Below are 23,776 nucleotides of genomic sequence, written 5' to 3'. Positions count from 1 at the left end.
ATGAGCAAGGCATTTGGACTAAATTATTTCAGAGTTTCTTTTAGTTTTGAAGTTCTGGGTTTCTGTAAGACATTTATTAAATCTTCGGCACTGTGGCTAAAAGCTTGCCTGTTCATTTGTTACAGAATTTTTTTATGCCTTCTGGCTTCAAGAATCTCAAGCTGCTCGGATGATGGCTTAAGAAGACCACATGCTGTTCCCTCTAGATGCCAAGTCAGGCCCGCTCAGAGCCCCAGAACGCAGTCCTTCATGGAGTCCGCGTCCCAGCAGGGATGGCAGTGGAGGAAGTTGGCACCCAGACGGCTCCTCCCCGTGAAGTTGCCTCGGGGCGTGGGCCAGTGCGAGAACACCTGGTAACCAGGCCTGTCCTGCGTCCGTCGCGCAGGGCTGGGCAGCATGGTGCGGATTCCCAGGAGGAAGCTGTGGGCATCTTGCCTTGGCGTCACAGCTACTGTCTTCCTGCTGGTCACACTCCAGGTACCCGGAGTGTAGGCTGTGTAGTGTTGGGGCCTGCTCCTCCGTCACCTCTCCCAGCCTCAGCCCATTCTCTAACTCTCAAGTACTTTACTTTTTACGTCACCTCTCAGGATCATGAGTTTTCTGTCCAAGGCAGGGAAAGTTCAATTTTTTTTCAAACAGATGAGGTGAAGTTCAAGGAATGGGTATGTCAGGTAGAAATAAAAGTCAGTGAAAGAGGGGCTCAGTTGGTGACTCTTGTAGAATCCCAGCTTCAGAGGAACAGAAGGTAAAGCTCATTCAGTCTGGGTCTGTCCTACAGAGTTAAAGCTGATGACTTCCTTCAAGTCCCCTGTGGTTATTACTTGTGAAAGACAACATTCTTGAAGAGGCAAGGATTGTTCTGGTAACAAGATAGTCTGTAGCTTATAGTAAGTGCAGAATATACACATCTGCATTGATTTGTCATTCTTGACATATGCTGCTAGACTAAGGATAGTGTGAGGACTAAAGAGAGCATTTCTTTACCCCTCTCACTTTTCTCTTTAATCAGGTTTTCAGAACTTCTTTGCTAATTTCAAGTTAAATATTACAGAATGATAGAAAAAAATAGATATGAGTTTGGATTCTTTTTGCATCCATTGAAGTACCAGCTGTCCATTTCAAAAATCCAAAGACTTTTGAAGTTTATTTGTGGATGTGAGTATTTGGGCATGGAGCTGATAGAAACTGAGGTGTTAGCTGCTTCACTCTGTAGGCTGCCCCTTCTCCTTGATTAGGATTGAGTGACGTAATGCTCATATAAGCACTGCAGACAGTCTGGCACTGTGCTCCCACCATCTGCTGCTGCTAGATCAGGGTCCTGGTCAGAGGAAACATGACCCCTTTCTGGTCCAGTTTGGAGGTACCTGCTTGTGCAGGGGAATTGAAGCTTTCTGCTTCTTTCACTGGGGAGTTACGAGAGATTTTTTTTTTTTTTTAAATTTTATTTCTCTCCCCTCCCCCCCACCCCCCCCAGTTGTCTGCTCTCTGTGTCCATTTGCTGCATGTTCTTCTTTGTCCGCTTCTGTTGTTGTCAGTGGCACGGGAATGTTTCTTTTGTTGTTGTTGTTGCATCATCTTGTTGTGTCAGCTCTCCATGTGTGCGGTGCCATTCTTGGGCAGGCTGCACTTTCTTTCATGCTGGGTGGCTCTCCTTATGGTACACTCCTTGTGCGTGGGACTCCCCTATGCGGGGGACACCCCTGCATGGGCCAGCTCCACATGGGTCAAGGAGGCCCGGGGTTTGAACCGTGGACCTCCCATGTGGTAGACGGATGCCTTATTCATTGCGCCAAGTCCACTTCCCTGTATGAGAGATCTTTGATCCTATGACACATTTACTTTGGTACTTTTTCCAGCCCATGAGCAATACTGTATTTAAGCTAAGAGCTTTTCTTTTGACAAAAGAATAAATTGCCGTATTTTTTATATTAATGTAATTGCTAAGTTTCTAGAGTGAAAGGTGGTGTGATTACTGGAGCTAACCCTTTGTCTGCATCTCAATTTCAGATATGCCACTAAGAGTATGGTTTGGGCTGTTTCCCAGTGTTTACTGGCACAGTGAATGATTCAGTGTCCACAGTTGCTGCAAAGCTGTTTTTTTAAGGCCAAACTGAAAAAAATTATGCCTATGCATATAAGGTCCTTCCTGCTTTTCCTGGTTTGTAGGCAGATGAAGTAGTTGGTTAAAGGATGAAGTAGCTGGGTAAAGGATGGATCAATAAAAAAATCATGTTATGCTATCCATAATGAAGTCTTTTAATTAATAATAATCTAAAATGGAAATGTGCTTACACATAGTTACCTAAACATTGTAGTTATACGGTGGCATTCACTCCTATTATGTGTTGTTTCCCACTCACATTTAAATATATGTTGTATACTCTCTGTATTTTTTTGGTTTATCTTTATTTATTTCTTAATTTTATTTACTTTTTAGTTACACAAATAATTCATAAATACATCTGGAGTATTTTAAAGCAAATCCCAGATACATGTCATTTTACGTGGGTAGCCTATGATTCTCTAACACATAGGAACTTTATCAAAAGTTAATGTAACCTTAATACTATTGTCACACCCAACAAAATTAACAATAATTACTCAATATTATCTAATTCCTAGGCTCTATTAACAATTTCCAGATCGACCACCACCAAGACAGTTTTTAAATTGGTTGGTTTGAATCTACATTAAACAAAGCCCATACATTGCGTTTAGTTGGTATGTCTCGAGTTTTTTTTTTCTTTTTCCACTGTATACATTTCTTCTGTCTCACCTTTTTTCCTATGTCATGGATTTATTGAAGAAACTGGGTCATTTGTCATTCTGAATTCCCACATTTTGGATTTGACTGATTTTATCCTCATGGTTTTGTTTGATGTGTTTCCTTATCCGCATGTATTTCCTACAACCTGGTAGTGATATATATGTCTAAATATATGTATATATATTTTAAAGCTGTTTGACAGAAAAATATCTCCTTAAAGCAACCCTTATTATTTGGAAATAAACTTAAACCTCACATAGTGGACATTGATAGAAATGTAGAGCAAAATTTATTTTTGAAGCTATAGTCCATGGCTTTCTAAAAGCCTTTCTTTTGAGTTATTGGTTGCACGTTTGCAGGAAAGTTCAGATGAAAAGGTATGGAGGTTGCTGCCATAAGTTAACTCCATTATATCAAGCTACTGGAGAATATCCACATTATTATATGATCATAAAAATGCTGAGAAAGCTATTGGCAAGGGTTAGACTTTAGTTTTCAGAGATGGTTTTGCTGTCCTAATGCCAAATTTGGTGTCACACAGGAAAAATGATTTTTCAAAGCTAATATTATTCCATCTTCATTTTAAAGTACTACTGGACTTTCTCTGAGTGGTTCTCAATATTGTTTTGGCCTTGGACCCCCCAGAGATTCCCCGGAGAGTTAAAGATGAAAGTCTCCAGGGGGAGCATTGATGGCCAATAGCCCTTTTCTAACAGGATGGATAGCAAATGTCTAGAAGAAGGCACCACCCTGGGCTGCTGACCTCTGCGCTTGACTGGTAGAGGAGTTAGTACCTAAAATGTGCTTCCCTTAAACTGCTTTCTTCACTCCTTCCATAATGTAACTAAAATTTCAGTTACATATCGAACAGACTAATCTCATACGAGTTTCTCTAATGTATTTTTATAATGTCATATCAATATATTATCTTAAAATTTGATGAGAAGGCAGCATCTTTGGAGAACAGCTGTCCTCTGTCTCCACTGCATCTTCTCAATTACTACTGTTGGTGGCCCAGACGTAGAGTATCCTGAAACAAACAGAAAATGTGGTTTTAAGTGGAAGGGAATGGAAGCCCAGTACTCATGGTCTACTATGTTGATAAAATGGATAATAGGGAATTTTCAAATTAACAGTTACTTCACCATCTAGATATTCTGGTGAGTATTATTAGAAATATAGTACACATGTATTGACTCTTTAAATTGTAGTAAAAAGAAACCAATTAGTAATTTATAACTCATTTCCCCCTGAAATTAATCTCTAGTAATAGATAACCGTGACTATCATAGATTTCTTTTAAAGAGAAAGCTATTTCTGTATACTAGTGTACATAGCTATGAAATTGAGACATTATATGTGTTTAGTAGAATTGTTGTGCATCTTCGCTGGTAGATATTTTGGAGGCTACTGTAGGCAGAATAATGTCCTCTCACCCCCCAAAAATGTCCATATCCTAATCCTCTGAACCTGTGAATATGTTACCTTATGTGGCACTTTGCAGATGTGATTAAGGTTATGGATCTTAAGATGGGTAGAGAAGCCTGTGTTATCCAGTGGGCCTAATCATGAGTCCTTAAAACCTGAGAACCTTTCTGAGCTGTGGTCAGAGAAAGATGTGCTGTTGGAAGGAAGCTCAGAGAGATGCAACTTTGTTGGCTTCGATGATGGTCTTGGAACGCAGGTGGCCTCTAAAGCTTGAAAAGACAAGGTGTTGGCTTCTCCCCTGGAGCTTCCAGAAAGGAATGTAGCCTTGCTGACACCTTGATTTTAGCCCAGAGAGATCTGTGCTGGACTCTAACCTATAGACTATAAGAATCAATTTGTGTTGCTTTAAGCTACTAAGTTTCTGTTAATTTGTTACAACAGAAATAGAAAACTAATACAGAGGCTAAATCATTAAGATGAATGGTAAATGTGCAAAAGAAAATTAGAGTCTAACTTGGGTAATATTCTCTTTTAGGTAGTTGTTGAGCTGGGAAAATTTGAAAGGAGGAAGTTTAAAAATTCCAATCTGCAAGATGGGCATACGAAAATGCGGGAAGAACCTAAACATCGCTCTCCATTCCTTAGGAAAGGGGCACTGACCCTGAATGGGAAAACAAAATCTGAAACTGATAGCTACCCTATTATGCTTTGGTGGTCCCCATTGACTGGGGAAACTGGAAGGCTGAGCCAGTGTGGAGCAGATGCTTGTTTCTTCACCATCAACCGAACCTACCAGCACCATCACATGACCAAAGCATTTCTCTTCTATGGTAAGTAGGACTTTCATCTTTTTCCCTTTATTTGCTGTCATCTTATTCCAAATTCAAGCTACTGCTTATCTCCCAAGGAAGAGATGGTGGAGTCCTCCTTGAAAACACGCTGGCAGGTCTGATCTCTTTTCCATCCGCTCTGTAGAAGGCCTGAGTGTTTGCTAAGTACATCAAATAACTGAGCCTGACCAATATAGACCTCTCCGTATTTATGGAGGGCAAGAGGTATTTCATCTTACCTTCTCACAGATGTGTGATATGCTTACTAAATTGATAATTAGTTACCTATGATAATAGCCAAGAGGTTTTGATTCCCACAATAGATGTTTAATTGACAATATGCCAAACACAGTGCTCTTTATTTTATTAATGTCAGGCTAATCAGAAGTAAAAATATAAAGTCAATATTCATCACCTTTTTTTAAATCATTCTTTTTTTTTTTTTTTAAAGATTTATTTATTTATTTAATTTCCCCCCCTCCCGTGGTTGTCTGTTCTTGGTGTCTATTTGCTGCGTCTTGTTTCTTTGTCCGCTTCTGTTGTCGTCAGCGGCACGGGAAATGTGGGCGGCGCCATTCCTGGGCAGGCTGCTCCCTCTTTTCACGCTGGGCGGCTCTCCTCACGGGCGCACTCCTTGCGCGTGGGGCTCCCCCACGCGGGGGACACCCTTGCGTGGGACGGCACTCCTTGCGCGCATCCGCACTGCACGTGGGCCAGCTCCACACGGGTCAAGGAGGCCCAGGGTTTGAACCGCGGACCTCCCATATGGTAGACGGACGCCCTAACCACTGGGCCAAAGTCCGTTTCCCTCATTCTTTTCTTTAAAGAAGCTTTTGATTACATAAATGTTACATTGAAAATATAGGGGATTTCCGTATACCTCACCCCCTACACACACACACCTTTTCCCCATTAATAACATCTTTCATTAGTGTGGTATATTTGTTACAATTGATGAACACATATTGAAGCATTGCTACTAAGCATGGTCTGTAGTTTACATTATGTTTTACAGGTCACACTGCACAATTTTATAGATTTTGATGAAATGTTTAATGGTCTATATTCTTCATTTCAAGGACATGTAGAATAATTCCAGTGTCCCATCATCACTTTTTGAGGCTGATGAGGTGTAATGCTGGGATTAAAGGGGTAGGTGGAGTTACTAAGATGCCAGGGCTAGTTAGAAACACAGGGATCCTTGGTGATGAGCATGGGTGTATTAGTTAGGGTTCTCTAGGGAAACAGAACCAACAGGAGATAGCTGTGTATGTGGGTGGATATAAATGTGTGTGTGTGTGTGTGTGTGTGTGTATGTATGTCTCCAGTGCTGACTTTGGAGATACAGAGTGGGGGCATTCTCAGTATTCTGACTAACAAGATGCATAAAGCAGAAAATGGGTTTAGCAGGAATCAGGTGGCATGTACACCCCATTGGTCAGCACTGCAGGGCAGTGGGCAGTAGTGCCTGCTACAGGTGAGGAGCCAGAGAACTCCAGTTACTTAAAAACCCAGGCACAATGGAGTCCAGACCCTGGCAGTGTTGCCCCCCTGGGCTTGCTGGCATCCCTTCAGCCTTGCTTACCTCTCTGCCCTTAAAATTGAATCAGCCTAGGATTAAGGAGTAAAGGCTCTTTGCACAGGTCCCAGCTGATTTCTCCTAAGAAGGAGCAGCCTTAGTAGTACCTACTACTTATTTTGAATGTATTTGATTTCAGATCCCCCTGAAAATATAATATAATATACAGTATTGTATCATGTTCCTTTTTTAAAATCCAGAAAAATTCTAACTGGTTCTGTAGTGCAACAGATCATATGTTCGACTTCCAAAATCCAAAAAATTCTGAATTCCAAAACACATTTAGCTTTGAAGGTTTTGGATAAGGGATTATGGTTCTGTGGTTGTATTTTGCAATGAAGCACAGTTAAACATATAAGTTCTATTCTCTTATTTTTATGAAAGCCCCTGGAAATTTCAGTTATACACAGAAAAGCATAGATCATGTAATGAGCACCTATGTAGCTACCACATAGCCTAAGAAATAAAATATTACAGATAGGGAAGTGGACTTGGCCCAGTGGGTAGGGAGTCCGCCTACCACATGGGAGGTCTGCAGTTCAAACCCCGGCCTTCTTGACCCATGTGGAGCTGGCCCATGTGCAGTGCTGATGCACGCAAGGAGTGCCCTGCCATGGAGGGGTGTCCCCCGCGTAGGGGTACTCCACGCGCAAGGAGTGCACCCCATAAGGAGAGCCACCCAGCATGAAAGAAAGTGCAGCCTGCCCAAGAATGGCACCGCACACACGAAGAGCTGACATAACAAGATGACGCTGGGGGGGAAGGGGAGAGAAATAAATAAATAAATAAATCTTTAAAAACAACAACAACAGCAAAAACCAAAATGGATCAGAGATAAATGTAAGAGTTAAAAAAAAAATTACAAGTAGAATGGAAACCCTCTATGGATTCTCCCTGACCTCATCCTCTTTCCCTTTCTCAAACCCCAGTGGGAATCATAGCCCTGAAGTTGGTTTTCATCATTTTCCGTGCATGTCTGTATATGAAAACAACAATGTAAGCAATATATAGTATTGTTTTGTGTGTTCTAAAAGTTGTATACATAGTATGATCTCTGTAATTCTCTTAAATGTTCTTTGAGGTTTTTCAGTCTTGGATGCTTACAGCACTAGTTGATCCATTTTCACTCTTGTTTAGTATTCCAGTTGTAGTTATATACCACAATTTACTTAACTGTTTTCATGTTGTTGGACATTAGGTTATTTCACAAGTCTTACTTGTAATAAACAGTGTTAACAATAAATAATCCACATACATGTGTCAGATTTCTCGAGATTTTATATCTAGTAATGAATTTACTGTGTATGAATTTAACTTTCCTAGATATTGCAAACCAATATCCAAAGTAGTTGTATCCTAGACATTAACTTTTAAACATTTTAAATTTTTTAACATGTTACATATGCATATGTGATTCCTTCATCGCTAAGTAACACATTTGTTACTTCTTGACTTTTAAGTATTAGGCATTATATGTTGATTCTTATTATGGAAGTTGACTATTTAACTTCCTTTTTTCAATCCCGCCCTCCTACTCACCACCTGCTCAATTTCTGATTCCCCATACTGTACTCAAATGTTATATAGTAATTTTAGGTAGATCAGATTCACTGTTTACATCATTATGACTATTATAAATGCTATTCACACGAGCCATGTAGTATACTGAGATTTCTTTTCTTTTCCTGCAGAACTTGTTGTTTTATTTGGAATACCTAATGCATCAAATACTCTTTTAATATGATCTCCTGTGCAGGTATTTCTACTAGGGATTTCTGACCTGCTCTACTCTAAAGTGGTTGTCCTTTTTGCCTGGTGCACAGCTGTCATCCTGTGTGTCACTCTTGTGTTGGATTTCCTGTTTTGTTTTTTTTAAATTTATATATATTTTTAATGCCTTGTCTTCCTCTTTCTTTGTTTATGTCTTTATTTTGGTGTTTCTGAGAAAGGTTCATGGAAGGTAAGTTTTTAGACTTTGCATGTGAAAATGCAAGTCTAAAAACTTGAATGATGGTTTGGCTTGGTATAGAATTCTAGGCTGCTAATTATTTTCTTTCAGAATTTTAAGGGATTTTCCCACTGTCTTTGAGCTTCATTGTTACCATTGAGAAGTCCAAAGCTTATTGGTATTTTCCATCCTTTCTATGTAGTGTATTCTCTGTCTTGCCCTACCCGCCTCTGGAAATATTTCTTACCAGCTTAGAAATTTAGTAATGATTTCCTTGATGTGTATTTACTTCCTTTTATTGAGGTAGGCACTCAAATGTGTGGTCGCCAGGGAACCTACAAATTGGTGTATAGCTTGATGTGTTTTCCAGGACTCAAAATTCTACTGGTTCAGACACTTAATTTTGCTTTAACACTAAGAATAGATTTTTCTTTCACAGATGTGCTCACTTCTACCCAAATTCCTAGGAAAGTGATATATCAACCAGAATACTTCTTGTTTGATTTTCATGATTCATACTTACATCTTGTTACTTTCATCTCCTAAAACTATCAGTGACTGCCACTCCAAACATTTATTTTTATTAGCCTGGTATTCAAGGCTGTCTTTGGTCTGACTCCAAATTGCCTTCTGAGCTTACCCTCTGTGACTCTACACTAAACTCTACATTCAAAAGTCAAACTGGAATTTGCCATTTTAGGTTAAGCCACAAGTGTTCCTAACTCAGGACTATTTCTCATTCAGCTTTTCTGTCCTAGAATGCCCTTTTTGTATTTGTCCTGTCAAAACAATCCATGCGTGACTACCATTTATTCACAGTATGGATAAAATGTATGTTCTAATGTTAAAGAAGATTATCTTGAGATTAAGATATTACATATGGGAAGCAGACCTGGCCCAATGGATAGGGCGTCCGCCTACCATATGGGAGGTCCATGGTTCAATCCCTGGGCCTCCTTGACCCATGTGGAGCTGGCCCATGTGCAGTGCTGATGGGTGCAAGGAGTGCTGTGCCACGCAGGGGTGTCCCCCGCATAGGGAAGCCCCATGCGCAAGGAGTGTGCCCCGTAGGGAGAGCTGCCCAGTGCGAAAGAAAGTGCAGCCTGCCCACGAATAGCGCCACACACACAGAGAGCTGGCATAACAAGATGACGCAACAAAAAGAAACACAGATTCCCATGCTGCTGCTAAGGATAGAAGCGGTCACAGAAGAATACACAGCTAATGGATACAGAGAGCAGACTACTGGGAGGGGGAGGGGGAAGGGAGAGAAATAAATAAAAAAAATAAATCTTAAAAAAAAAAAAAGATATTACCTAACTATAATACAGGGCTAAATGTCATACACACCATGAGAGAATCTTATGGTGTTTTAAAGAAGGGAGAGAGACCATATGACTGGAGAGATCAGGGAAAGCTTCATAAAACCTACTTTATAAAATAAAAATTTGAAGTGGGCCTTGAATGATAAGGTCATCGGACTCTTATTGGGATTAGAAAGCATTTTGGTGTGAGGAACAGCATAAATAGGGGTACTAAGATTGAAAATTATGGATAATATTTAAGCTACAGCAAGGACATTGCTTACTGTAGTATAGTTTTGTGTGAGGGAAAGATAAGGATTGAAAGACATATTGGGACCCATGCATGGAGAAGCTTGACTGTTGGCTTAAGATATTGTGTCAGAATTTGAGGGTCTTGCTGAGGAGCCACTAAAAATTGAATTACCCTTTAAAACCAGCTCACATATTATACCTACGAACCATTCCTGGTCCCCTCAATCAGGTGTAGTTTCTCTTCTCTAAATGTCTATAGGGCATTTTATTTCTTAATTATATCTTTTAGTTGAACATCTTCTATATGCCAGGCACACTACCAGTCATTGGGCATAAAGAAGATAAATGAGGTAACTGGCATTTGGTCAAGTACTGTATGAGCTTCTCTTCTCTAGTCAAGTATAAAGTTTCTTGATGATAGGACAGCATCAATCCATCTTTGTACCTTCTACCCTATGTCCCTCCCCATACCTAGCATCGTGCCCTATGAGTTGTAGATACTCAGAAAATATCCATAGAGACTTAAAGCTCTAAGTGACCTGAGAGTCTGTTCTCTTTTATCTAAAGGTAAGAAGATGGAGATTCAAAGGGAGCTTAAAGCATGTGCCAAGATTACTAGTGGTTCACAGCAGAGGGGTGGAGAAGCAGGGTCTCCTGATACCTGATCCAATGCATCTTTGAATGTGCACTCATGAGTACAATTAGACCTGGATATTTGGTTTTTGGAGTTGCTTAAGTTGTATGTTTTTAACAAACTGAATTAGAAATTCAGTTAATGAATTAGGAATTCATTAATAAGGTCTGTTTAACAAAATAGAATGAAGACAACACACCCTTCTTTCTGTTGGTTCCAAATTCTAATTAGTAGGTTACTTAAAACTGCTAAAGGAGCTCTACTACAATAGGATTGAAAGAAAAGACAGAAAGAATGACTCCAAAGCTGACCTAATTAAGTGAAATGGAAATGAAGTAGTATGTGACTTCTAAGCTTTTGTAAATCAGAACACTTTTGGTTTTGTCTGTTACCTTCATAGCCTCTTTTTCTTTTTCATAGAAACAATTCATTTACTTACTATAAACACAGTTTTGGCGGTAATAGGTAAAAGACTTAACTACATGATTTTTTTTTTTTTTTTTTAGGAGGTGCTGGGGATTGAACCCAGGACCTCATACATGGGAAGCAGTGCTCAACCACTAGACTACATCTCCTCTCCTCCTACATGATTTTAATGAATATGGTCTGGTTTGAACCATTTGAAAAATACAAGGATTTAGCTGTACTATCAGGTCTCTGAAACAAAAGCTGAGTAGTCACAGTGAATACATTCATTAGTTTTTTTTTTTTTTTAAAGATTTATTTATTTATTCATTTCTTTCTCCTTCCCCTCCCCGCCCCCACCCCAGTTGTCTGTTCTCTGTGTCCATTTGCTTCGTCTTCTTTGTCTGCTTCTATTGCTGTCAGTGGCACGGGAATCTGTGTTTCTCTTTGTTGCGTCATCTTGTGTCAGCTCTCCATGTGTGCGGCACCATTCCTGGGCAGGCTGCACTTTGTTTTGTGCCGGGTGGCTCGCCTTATGGGGCGCACTCCTTGCGCATGGGGCTCCCCTGTGCGGGGGACACCCCTGCGTGGCCCGGCACCCCTTGCGCGCATCAGCGCTGCGCATGGGCCAGCTCCACATGGGTTAAGGAGGCCTGGGGTTTGAACCGCGGACCTCCCATGTGGTAGACAGACGCCCTAACCACTGGGCCAAGTCCGCTTCCCCATTCATTAGTTTTTGAACCAGGAGTTCATAGACTTACAAAAGTTGATCTTAGAAATTGTCACTTTAGTGATTTTAAAACATATATATATTTTTTAAGGAGGTACCAGAGATTGAACCCAGGACCTTGTACGTAGGAAGTAGGCGCTCAACCACTGAGCTACATCTGTTCCCCAGTGAGAGCTGGTTTTTCCATTTGTTTGTTTTTTTGGAGATACCAGGGCTCGACGACAGGACCTCATACATGGGAAGCAAGTGCTAAACCAGTTGATACACATCTACTCCCTATACCTGTTTTTTTTTTTTTTTTAAAGATTTATTTATTTATCCCCCACCCCCCCACCTCCCGTCTGCTCTCTGTGTCCATTCGCTGTGTGTTCTTCTGTGTCTGCTTGTATTCTCATTAGGCAGCTCTAAGAACCAATCCTGGGACCTTCTGGAGTGGGAGAGAGGCGATCATTCTCTTTTGCCACCCCAGCTCCCTGATCTGCTGTGTCCCTTATTATCTCTTGTCTGTATCTCTTTTAGTTGCATCATCTTGCTGCTCCAGCTCTCCGCATGGGCCAGCACTCCTGCATTGGGCAGCACTCCTGCATGGGGCAGTATCTGCACAGGCCAGCACTTGGCATGGGCCAGCTTGCCTTCACCAGGAGGCCCTGGGCATCAAACCCTGGACCTCCTATATGGTAGATGGGAGCCCAATTGCTTGAGCCACATCGGCTTCCCCTGTCCCTCTATTTTTAAGCAGTCCTCTGGAAAGTTATCCCTCATGAAGTTACCGTACCCTTGATGAGGGTGAGGTTAGGTGGAGTAGGGGAACTACTTAAGTTTTAGGTAGGTTTCTCAATTGAGGTTTTAGTAAATATTGGCATTTCTCTGCTGGATTTCTTACTCTTTAGTTCCTCTTTCAGAAAGCTGAATCTCTCTTTTTGTTTCCACATAAGGTGGTTTCCTTAGCTACTGACACTTCAGAACACATCCAGCTTCTTTCTGCTGAGGCCTCTTTGTCGCTCCTTGGGCTCCATTAGCAGGACCCAGGACTCCCCACATGCTCACCTCTGCAGTTCCCTCACCTTTTGCTCCAACTAGCTCTGGGGGTGCAGACAGATTGCAAACAGCAATCTGGTGTACAGATGGGTACCCTCTCTCATCCTCTAGATGTTCCTGGCGAGGTGGGTGGGAGGAGTCGACCCCAGCCCACTGTCCTCTTTAGCTTCCTCAGGTATGAGGTAGGCACTAATCCTCATTGTCTCGAAATTGTAAGGAACATATTTCGAAGTTTTCTAAGTTGTCTCTTTGAAGCAGGGGATTTAGAGCAGGGCAACATGGTCTCCAAAGAATCTCTTCGTTAGTCTCTCACTCCTTTCTATACTGTTGACCTTCTTGAGGAATGCAAGCATCACAGAATAGTTTTTCCTTCATTCACTCTCTGCAAGTGGGGCTGTGGTCATTTCTGTCTCACAATTAGTTTGGTATCTTGGTATCTGTCTTATCAGTTCCATTCTAACCTCCAGTGGTACAGTGCCTCTCTGAAGACACCGTAGGCTAGTCCCCTTGCCCTGCAGTGGAGAAGCTCAGAAAACAAGAACAGTTTAACATGATTATTATCACAATTGATTCAATAACACCTTCGATGGATTTTTTTTTGTACTGTCATCTGGGCCATCTTGATTATATTGGGTATTTCCTACGACTTCATGGATGACATACCTATGAACCATTCTCAGGACTAGAGATTTCTGTTGATCGCATCCATCATGTATTGATTCTTACTAGTTCTCTCCAGAGGTTGACCTTTCTCACTCACCCTCTGTGTTGAATACAAGTTAGTAGCTAACTGTTAACAGCATGTCAGATGGATTAAAACTTATTTGGGAGATAGTGAAGAAATGGGCTTAATTGGAGTGTTTTTGGCAGTAACAAAGTTTAACATGAAATGGAAGGTCATAACCAGGTGATAGATTATGTATGTGTAAATATATATTCTTTTGCTATAATCAAACTCCTTATTTTAAATGGACATATCATTATTTGAGTAGAACTTTGCAGACTGTTTGCAGAAGGTAAATCCAGTCATAGAATTGTTGAGATTCCTCCAGGGACCTTCCATCTTATCACAATTCCAAGTCCTTCCTCTGGCTAGAAGACTCCGCCTAGGGAAGTGGATGTGGCTCAGGCAACTGGGCTCCTGCCAACCACATGGGAGGTCCCTGGTTTGGTTTCCAATGCCTCCTAAAGGAGACAGCGAGCTGGTATGATGGGCAGGCATGACAAGATGATGCAACAAGAGACACAAGAAGAAAAATGTAGTGAGAGACACAACAAAGCAGGGAGCAGAAGTTTCTTGTGCCTCTTAAAGAAAAATGAACAAGACAGTGGGCTGACACAACAGGCAGGTGTGGCAAGCTGATGCAACAAGATTATGCAACAAGAGTCACAAGAAGAAAAAACATAATGAGAGTCAAAACAGAGCATGGAACGGAGGTGGCTTAAGTGATTAGGAGCCTCCCTCCCATATCGGATGTCGCAGGTTCAGTTCCTGGTTCCTCTTTAAGATACAGTACACGGCAATTACAAACAACGAGGGGGTGGGGAAAAATAAATAAAATAAATCTTTAAAAAAAAAAAAGACTCTGCCTAATTGCCCATGCTCACTTCTTCAGGTTCATCTCCAATCATGGTGCCCCTCTGCTCACTCTTTCTACGCTGATCTCTTGTCTCTCACATATGCAGGGCTTACTCCTGCTTTGTACTTGCTGTTCTCCCCTGGCTTATGCCTTCACACCAGGTGGGCCTCTCCCCAAAGAAGCCTCTTGCCTCATTTTCTTTCCAAAACAGCACCTTCCTCCCACACCAATCTCTGATAGCATGAACCCTTACTCTGCTTTATTATTTTTTTCATAGCACCTATCTCCTGAAATTCTCTTATTCCTGTGTTGACTAGTTGATCAATTTTTCCCTCCCACTGGAATCTACTTATGGAAAGATGAAGGACTTTGTTTTGTTCACTGCTGTAGCTCTACTATTTCCAACAGTGTCTGGCATGTAGCAGGCATCAGTAAATATTGTTGAATGAATGACTGAATGAGCAAATTTGACCTGATTCTCACATAGAATTAGGGAGGAAATGAGAAAATTGGTATTTTTATCTTCATTTTGCCGGGAGCTGTAGAAGGCTGAATAATGGTCCTCAGAGCTATTAGGTCCTTATCCCAGATCCTGTAAATTATACCTTACTTGGAAAAAGTGCCTGTGCAGATGGGATTGAGGAGCTCAGCGCTGCGATATTATCCGGAATTACCTGGGTGGGCTCAAATGCAGCCGCAGGCATCCTTACAAGAGAGAAAGAGAGGGATAGTTGACGCACACTAAAGGAAGAAGGCCATGCGTTGGAAGTAGGAGGAGGCAGAGTCCGGGGAGAAGATGCTCCGTGGCTGGCTGTGGAGGCTGGCATGTTGTGGCGCAGGCCCAGGAATGCGGGAGACACCAAAGCTGGAGGAAGCAAGGAACAGATTTCCCCAGAGCCCCAGAAAAAGTGCAGTCTGACCAATACCTTAATTTTGGCCCAGCAATATTGATTTTGGACTTCTGACTTCCAAAATTATGAGAGAATAAATTTATTTTGTGTTTAGGCCACCCAGTTTGTGGTAATTTGTTAGAGAAACCACAGGAAACTAATACAGGAACATTGAATCTTGAGATCTTATATGACTTATCCAGGTTGTGTCTGGTGTTTGTTTTTTTTTTGGTTTGGTTCACTAGACCTTATGATTAAAAGTCTGCTTCACTTAAATTTAGTTTTTATTTTTATCATAGATATTCATGCACGTGGTTGAGTCAAACATTCGGGTAAAAAGGCTTATTTTAGAGAAATATTACTCAGTCCCTCGAGGCAATCACTTTTAGCTCTGTTAGCTGATTCTTTTGGTATTTCCCATTACTTTCTAAATAACATCCTCATATGAGTATTTCCTATTTTTGATTTTTCTGTATTTTTAAAATTTGAGGCATTATCCATTGCCTTACTAAGAAGGAAAATGAAGATTTCAGTTAGGTTCGTTATCAGTGTTTACATTATGATAACTCAGTGGTAATGTGTGCCTCAATTATGCATATACAGTGCAATAGCCGTCAATGTCAGTACTTTTAGGGGTTTTCTCTTGGGCTGGTCAGATTTTTCGAGAGAGTATTCTTTCAGTCTCCTGCCTACAGGGTATAACTTGGATGCCCTGCTGTCTTGTATTGTCAGCCTTATAGTACTATTTCACTTGGGGGTTTTTTTGGGCTTAAATCAGATTTATTCATCACAATACCCTAAGTAACATAAAAATATTTGAATGGATATTCATGAACATGCTTTTTTAATTTTTTACTTTTTATTTTTTTGAATATGCTTTTTTAATTAAAACAAACTTTTTATTCCAGTAACTAATACATGTCACAAAATTTCCCATTTTAACCAAATTCAGTTGTATGATTGAGTATAATAATTATAGTCACAATATTGTGTTACTATCGCTCTGACATCTATTACCCCCAGTTTTCATCACTTCAAACAGAAACTTTGTACCATTAAGCTGTAATTGCCTCTTCCCGCCTTATCATCCACTATTCCTGGTAATTTATAAACTACCATCTGTCTGTATGAAGTTTGGTTCTTCTAGGAATTTTATATAAATGATATCATACAATATTTTTCTTTTTGTGTCTTCACAATGTCTTCAAGGTTCATCCATGTTTCAGCATACATCAGAACTTCATTCCTTTTTGTGGCTGAATAATGTTCTACTGCATGTGCATATACCATATTTTGTTTATTCATCTGTTGCTGGACACTTGGGTTATAATGAATGCTACCATTCAACAATGGAAAGCCATCCCAATTTATGATTGGACAAAGGACTTGAATAGACATTTCTCTAAAGAAGATACACAAGTGGCCGATAAGCGAAGGAAAAATCCTCAACATCACTGGTCATCACAGAAGTGCAAAGCAAAACCATGGTGAGAAACCACTTCACACCCACTAGGATGGCCATAATTGAAAAATAGAAACTAATAAATGTTGGCGAAGTTGTGAAGAATAAGAACTCTTATACTCCACCGTAGAAATAGTTTGGCAGTTCCTCAGAAAATGAAAACAGAATTGTCATATGACTTGGCAATTCCATGTCTTGATATATACGCAAAGGAATTTAAAGCAGATACTTGAACAGATATTTATAGACCAATCTTTATAGCAGCATCTGCCTTATTATATTATATTACTTTTAAAGGTTTGTGCAGGTATTAATTTGATATAAATAAAAATTAAATTAGCAAAGACATTTTATCTTAGTATAAAGGCAGTGACAACCATTATTAATAAATTATTACAATAATAAGTGATACAATTCCTAGGCTCTTGATTTATGAAGGTACTTTTTGGGAAGATCGTTAATTATGCAAAGACATAATATTTCTTACAGTATTTGTTTCCTTCTATGAAAAGATTACATTATTTGATTTTCAATCTTTTTTGGCTAAAAAATTAATCACTGAGGTTTAATTAAATCTAAATTTTGCTAGATTTAATTTGGTATAAGGACAAAGACTTTAGTGAGACTCATAGTGTTTAGTTTTAAGGGTTGTTCAGTCAGAATTAGGAATTTCTTGGCCTTATTTCTGACTTAGTATCCTCTTTCCTTTTTAAACCATCTCTGTTCTTGTTTAGCATGTAACATATAAAAATTAGAGAAAAAGCAAAAGTGACTGGAAACCTGGAAGCATTTCTCAGGGTAACCTTAAAAATCTGAAAGGAAGCACGTAAAATCTTGAGTGCCAAAGTCAGACACTTACTTTCTGGCTGACATCAGGCAGAGTTGACAGATTTCATTACTGCAGTTTCAGCAGTTTGGGCCAGTGGAAATGCTGGCACTGATCCAGTTCCAGGCAGCTTCTCTGACACAGTAATCTTCTGAGACAAGCTGGCAGCTCCACTCTTCAGAGCCAAGCACCACATTTAAGGGACTGTCAGGTATCTCTGATAGGCATGCAAAGTAAAACCATGCAGCTTTCATGGATGCATTTCTCTTTTGCTCTTAAAAAATAAAATAAATAAAAATAGCATTAAACTGAAGAATAAGTATTGGAGGCCCTTTGTTTTCACAGATTTTACATTCACAGTTTGATCCACCCCATCTAGATTGTTCTAGGGCACAGATTGGAGAGATGTATGTGTTAAGGAGACTTACAAGTCTTCTGGACTTGGCCAGCATCAATATCTGTCCCTCTACTGGCTTTGTGCTCTGTTCTTGTTACAGATGCTGGAACGCTCTTGAAATCATACAAACTTTGTTATAAAAAAAATAACCCCTCTGAAGGAAGTCAACTAGTAGTGCTGATAATGGATATGAAGGAAAAGTGGTTTTAAGAAACAGTGGCTATTAGGCAAAGGATAGCAGCTTTACACAGATTAAAGTAGAACATTGGATTAACTGGTGGTTTGTATCTGTGTGAAATAGTCCACATAACCCCATTTTTGGTGGGAAGTTTTATGCTATAATATTTGTAGTTTGGGACAATTTGAGACTGTCTCATGATGTATCCCTTGTTAATGTCAGAGTCAGTTCTTTATTCAGTTATACAAGTGGCATCTAAGATATTTTCTAGTGTCCAACCCTGTGGTAGATACTGGGGTGAAGCTGGTAAACAAAACGGTCTCTGCCCTCATGGAGCTTATGAATATGTAAATAAGATACTATAGATAGGAATAAGCTTTTAGACTCCGTCAGACAGAGTGGCTGAGGAGACCTTTCTGCGGAGGCTTAAAGCTCAGACTTGAGTGATGAGGGGATGGTCCTATGAAGAAGACAGGGGAAGCACTGTTCAGGGAAAGGGAATGGCTGCTACAGATGCCCGGAAGTGGGAAGGAGTTTGATGTGTGGGAGGGTCAGAAGGAAGTCACAGTGGCAGGAGTGTGGTGGGTGAGATGGAAGGTGGTATGAGATGAGATCGGACGGGAGGCAGGGGCCAGGTCATGCATAAAGGGCTTCCTGTGGGTGAGAATACAGGTGAGATGTTTGATATGGTATATGTGCTATGGAAATTTGAAGCAGTGGGTGAGCTGATGTGATTATTATTTTGTTCTGATTTATATTGTAAAAAAGATCCCTCAGGCCTGTACATGGAGAATGGGTTGGACTGTGAGAGTGGAAGTTAGACATTTTCCACTCAGGTGGTAATATGGTATCCTGGATTAGCGTGGAGGGCTGTGGAAAAAGAAAGAAGTAGATAGATTAGAGATGAGATTTGAAAATAGAATTTACGTTTTGCTGATGGCTTGATAGAATCTGGTTTCATATATGCAGTTGTCCAGAGAGAAAAATGAACTGTGCATGTTCATTTAACTCTCTTGGCCTCTTAGATACTTTTTTTCCCCCCAAAGATTTATTTTATTTATTTATTTCCCCCCACCCCATTGTTGTTTGCACTTGCTTTGTGCTGTGTCTTTAGGAGGGAATGGGAGCTGAACCCGAGGAAGGTGCCTAATTGTTTAAGCCACCTCCATTCCCTGCTTTTGTTTTGTCTCTCATTATGTTTTTTTTCTTTTTGTGTCTCTTGTTGCATCATCTAGTTGTGTCAGCTTGCCACACCTGCCTGTCATGCAAGCTCATAGTCTTCTTTAGGAGGCACTGGGAACTGAACCACTGACCTCTCATGTGGTAGGCGGGAGCTCAGTTGCTTGAGCCACATCTGCTTCCCGCAGACACTTTTGTTCAGTCTCATATTATCAACTTAACCACAGCTGTTGACATAAAAAAAAAAAACAAAAAACCAACTTAAATGCAGCTATTCATTTCCTTCCTGACAGGAAAAAAAACATGTCAGTAAATTATTGATCACTAAATATTTTGTCTCCAAAGGCATCTAAATATTTAATGCTTAAGGTTATTGGCAGCTGTCTGTTTTACTTTCCTGAGTCTGTTCATCTAAATTTGACATCCAGGTCATTGGTAACTATATATTTCAGTTGCATGTAAGGAGCAGTGAATAAAATCTCAGTGTGCAAGTGGTAAGAAGGCATATAAATCACTGCCCAAAACTTTAACATCTGAAAATGAGAATAGAAATTCCTTCAGACTTGTTACTCATGAAGCTATTGGCATTTAATCAGTAAATCCAGGAGAAAAGTTTCCAGTATCTTTTATATAGTTTTATTCCCCAGTAAATGTGTTTTGAAAGTAGGCAGACCTATTATTATTTTTTTAATTTTTAAATTTTTATTTGTCTTTAAAAGATACATAGATCACAAAAAATGTTACATTAAAAGATATGAGGTTCCCTTAGACTCCCCCCCCCACTCCTCCCACATCAACAACCTCTTTCATCGTTGTGGCACATTCATTGCATTTGGTGAATACATTTTGGAGCAATCGAATGTCCTTTCTCTGTGCCTCAGTGGTGATTTCCCTTCAGTTCCCTCTGGATCTTAGCCTGGATTCCCTAGAGCTAGTGCTTTCTTGATGATACACTCCTGGTGTCTTAGTTTGCCAGGGCTGCTGCGGCAGTACCCCAGACTGGTTGGCTTAAACAACATGACTTTACTGTCTTACAGTTTGGGAGGCCAGAAGTCCAAAATCAAGGCTTTGGCAGGCTCAAGCTTTGTCTGAAGTCTGTAGCGTTCTGGTGGTGGCTTCTGGCAATCCTGGACTCCCTCTCTGCCTCCATCCCATGGTCTCCTGTCTGCTGCTGTCTCCGCTGACTGTGTCCAAATTTCCTCTTCTTGTTAGGAATCCAGTCATGCTGGATTAAGGCCCATCTTGATTCAGTTTGATCTCACCTTAGCTAATAACATCTTCAAAGATGCTGTCTGCAGATGAGTTCACACCCACAGGACTGGGGCTTATCATTGTGGGAGGCATGATTCGGTCCATAACTCCAGGGAAGCAAGAGAGAAAGAGAAGTGATGCCAGGAAGGAAGGAAGGCCAATACAAGATGGTACAGTTTCACCAGAAGACGTTGCTATGGGACGTATCTGGAGAGGACATATGGAACTGGGAAGAAAAAGAATTGTCAGTTCCTTCCTTTTTCTTCTTGTCCATCATTGGTCAGAGTTTGTCTCCCACTCTCTGGGTTGTGTATTTCGCCTCTCTCAGTCCCTCTGATGACAGAAGGCAGTGGCATCTGCAGCCCTTGCCTCAGTGCATGGCGAGCCAGCAAGCTAGTGTGTTACCAGCCCCTTGGCATCTGGCACTTCAACTGGGATAGGGAGCCCCAGGGAGGATGTGAGCCCCTCAGAGGGCAGGAGCAGCTCTGCTGTAGCCCTGGTGAGCCTCACCCCATGGTGAATAGGAGCCTCCTCTCTTGGGCCTACGAGAAGGTGGCTGATAGCTGGTGACTGTCCTGGAGTCGTCCATAACACCGAGCAGCAAACCAAGGGTGAGAGAATCTGGGAAGGAGTACAAATGATGTCTGGTGCACTCCTCAAGGGCTCTTGTATGGTTTCTACAGGTAGGGGGAGGTGATGGTGGGAAGGAACAAAAAGGTGATTAGAAGATTTTTGTGTGTACTTGTTTTTTTTGTTTTTGTTTTTGTAGGAGGAATGAGGGATTGAACCCAGGACCTCGTACATGGCAAGCAGGTGCTCAACCAGTGAGCTACATCTGCTCCCAATGAATTGTTTTTTGTTTGTTTTGTTTTTAGGAAGTACTGGGGATTGAACCCAGGACTTGGTACTTAGGAAGCAGGTGCTCAACCTCTTGAGCTACATCCATTCCCCTTGCTTTCTTTTTAAAGAAGCCATGGAGCTGAATTAAGCACTAGGCCATTATTAGCAGAGTCACCAGACAGGAGTCAGCAGCAGCCTTCCCATGTAGCCTTTGATCTTCACTCACTCTGTGGCTTCTTTTCTCCCATGTGGCTACCGTTTATGTTTTAGAGGTAGTGGGTGTAGCAGGGGTGACTTGACTAAGAAGAACAAAGACATGATTAACAAGAGGTTCCTATAAGCAAAGTGCTTCATGTGGACCTGCTGCAGGGTTATTATTATTATTTTTTAAAGATTTATTTATTTATTTCTCTCCCCTTCCCCCCTCACCCCTGTTGTCTGTTCTCTGTGTCTATTTGCTGCGTCTTTTTCTTTGTCCGCTTCTGTTGTTGTCAGTGGCATGGTATCCTTTTGTTGTGTCATCTTGTTGTGTCAGCTCTCCGTGTGTGTGGCGCCATTCCTGGGCAGGCTGCACTTTCTTTCGCGCTGGGCAGCTCTTCTTACGGGGCGCACTCCTTGCGCATGGGGCTCCCCTACACAGGGGACACCCCTGCGTGGCAGGGCACTCCTTGCGCGCATCAGCATTGCACGTGGGCCAGCTCCACACGGGTCAAGGAGGCCTGGGGTTTCAACCGCGGACCTCCCATGTGGTAGATGGATGCCCTAGCCACTGGGCCAAGTCCGCTGCCCTGCAGGGTTATTTTTGAGAAGAATGATCAATGAATAATTTTAAATGTTTCTTTATGTTACAGGGAAATTCATTAAATTTAAAGTTAGTGCAAATTCCTTTGAAGGGTGTATTTAGAGACCTTGGTTATCTTGCTTATCATCCTGAGAATCCTTTTATTTTTTAAAAAAGAAAATATAATTATTTAATTATTAATTAAATATTTTAACTTATGCTTATAATAGCTATTTTTAAATTTACTATTTGGTCAATGTATTAGGATTCACCAGAGAAACAGAACCAACTAATATATATATTAGTATATATTAATATTAAGAGATTATAATTATAAGAATTGGCTTATGCAACCGTGGGGATTGGCAAGTCTGAATTCTGTAGGGCAGGCCGCAGGTTGGAAACTTGATGAAGGTGATGAATTCCCCAGGAGGAGTCACAAATTGAGAACTTTACTAAAGGTGATGATGAATTCCTTAGGAGAAGCTGGTCAGCTAAAGTAGAGATAGAAATTCTTTTGATGACTACTGAAATCTTTAGTTCTCCCTTTAAGGCCTCCAACTGATTGGATGAGGAGAGTCCTCTCATTGCTGCAGGCAGTCTTCTTTGTTGATTGTAGATGTAGTCTGCCATTGGCACAATCAACAGACTATAGAAGTAAATCTGCCTACGAAGTACCATCACAGTAACAATCAGGCCAGTTATTGTTTGATCAAACAACTGGACACCATAACTTAGCCAAGGTGACACATGAAATTAACCATCACAGTCAACTTTATAATAGGTTGTACTTTTCATTGTATTCTAGTGCTACAGTTTTTAGTCCCATTGAGACTTAAAAAAGAAAATAAGGGAAGCGGATGCGGCTCAAGTGATTGGGCTCCCGTCTACCATATGGGAGGCTCTGGGTTCAATTTCCAGAACCTCCTGGTGAAGGCAGGCTGGCACACAGCATGGAGAGCTGGTTGCCCACCCTGCGGAGAGCTGGAATAGCAAGGTGATGCAACAGAAAGGGAGACACAGAGGAGAGACAGTGAGAGATGCAGCAGACAAGGGAGCTGAGGTGGCTCAAGCAATTGAGTGCCTCTCTCCCACATTGGAGGTCCTGGGATTGGTTTCTGGTGCCTCCTAAAGAGAAAGATGAGAAGAAAAGACAAGCAGACATGGAAAGAAAACAGTGAATGGACACAGAGAGCAGACAGCAAGCATAAACAACCACAAGGGCGAGGGAGGGGGAGTGGATTGAAAAAAAAACACTGAATTTAGGTGTTTTATATAGGAGACCCTGTGATATGCAAAGTGCATGATCTGGAAATCAGGAAAATCAGGTTTGAGGTCCAACTCTGATGCTAGTTAAGTAACCTTGAGCAATTCCCATAACCAATCTAGATTCTAGATTCGTGGTCCCAAATTGAAATATACACATTGAATTACCTAGAAAAGTTAAAAAGAAAAATAGGACATTGTTTCCCAGTCC

The 23,776-nt window shown here is 40.9% G+C and overlaps 1 protein-coding gene across 10 annotated transcripts in view; it reads left to right on the top strand.

Annotated features, from left to right (window-relative positions):
• FUT10 (fucosyltransferase 10) overlaps nt 1–23,776 on the top strand; it is a 119,824-nt gene that overhangs the window by 14,435 nt on the left and 81,613 nt on the right. For 3 of the 10 annotated variants that reach the window (XM_071212643.1, XM_058289778.2, XM_004475173.4), the window contains exons 2-3: nt 126–477; nt 4,731–5,025. In XM_071212643.1, the coding sequence (XP_071068744.1) occupies nt 397–477; nt 4,731–5,025 (376 nt within the window). In that variant the 5' untranslated portion in view covers nt 126–396. The remainder of the gene's footprint in view (nt 1–125; nt 478–4,730; nt 5,026–23,776) is intronic. The other 7 variants (XM_071212644.1, XM_071212645.1, XM_071212646.1 and 4 more) reach the window with 4 other exon arrangements.

The sequence above is a fragment of the Dasypus novemcinctus genome, chromosome 29 (genome assembly GCF_030445035.2).
Source record: "Dasypus novemcinctus isolate mDasNov1 chromosome 29, mDasNov1.1.hap2, whole genome shotgun sequence".
NCBI lineage: Eukaryota > Metazoa > Chordata > Mammalia > Cingulata > Dasypodidae > Dasypus > Dasypus novemcinctus.
Note: the sequence above shows the minus strand (reverse complement) of the source record. Positions and strands in the feature narration are given on the sequence as shown.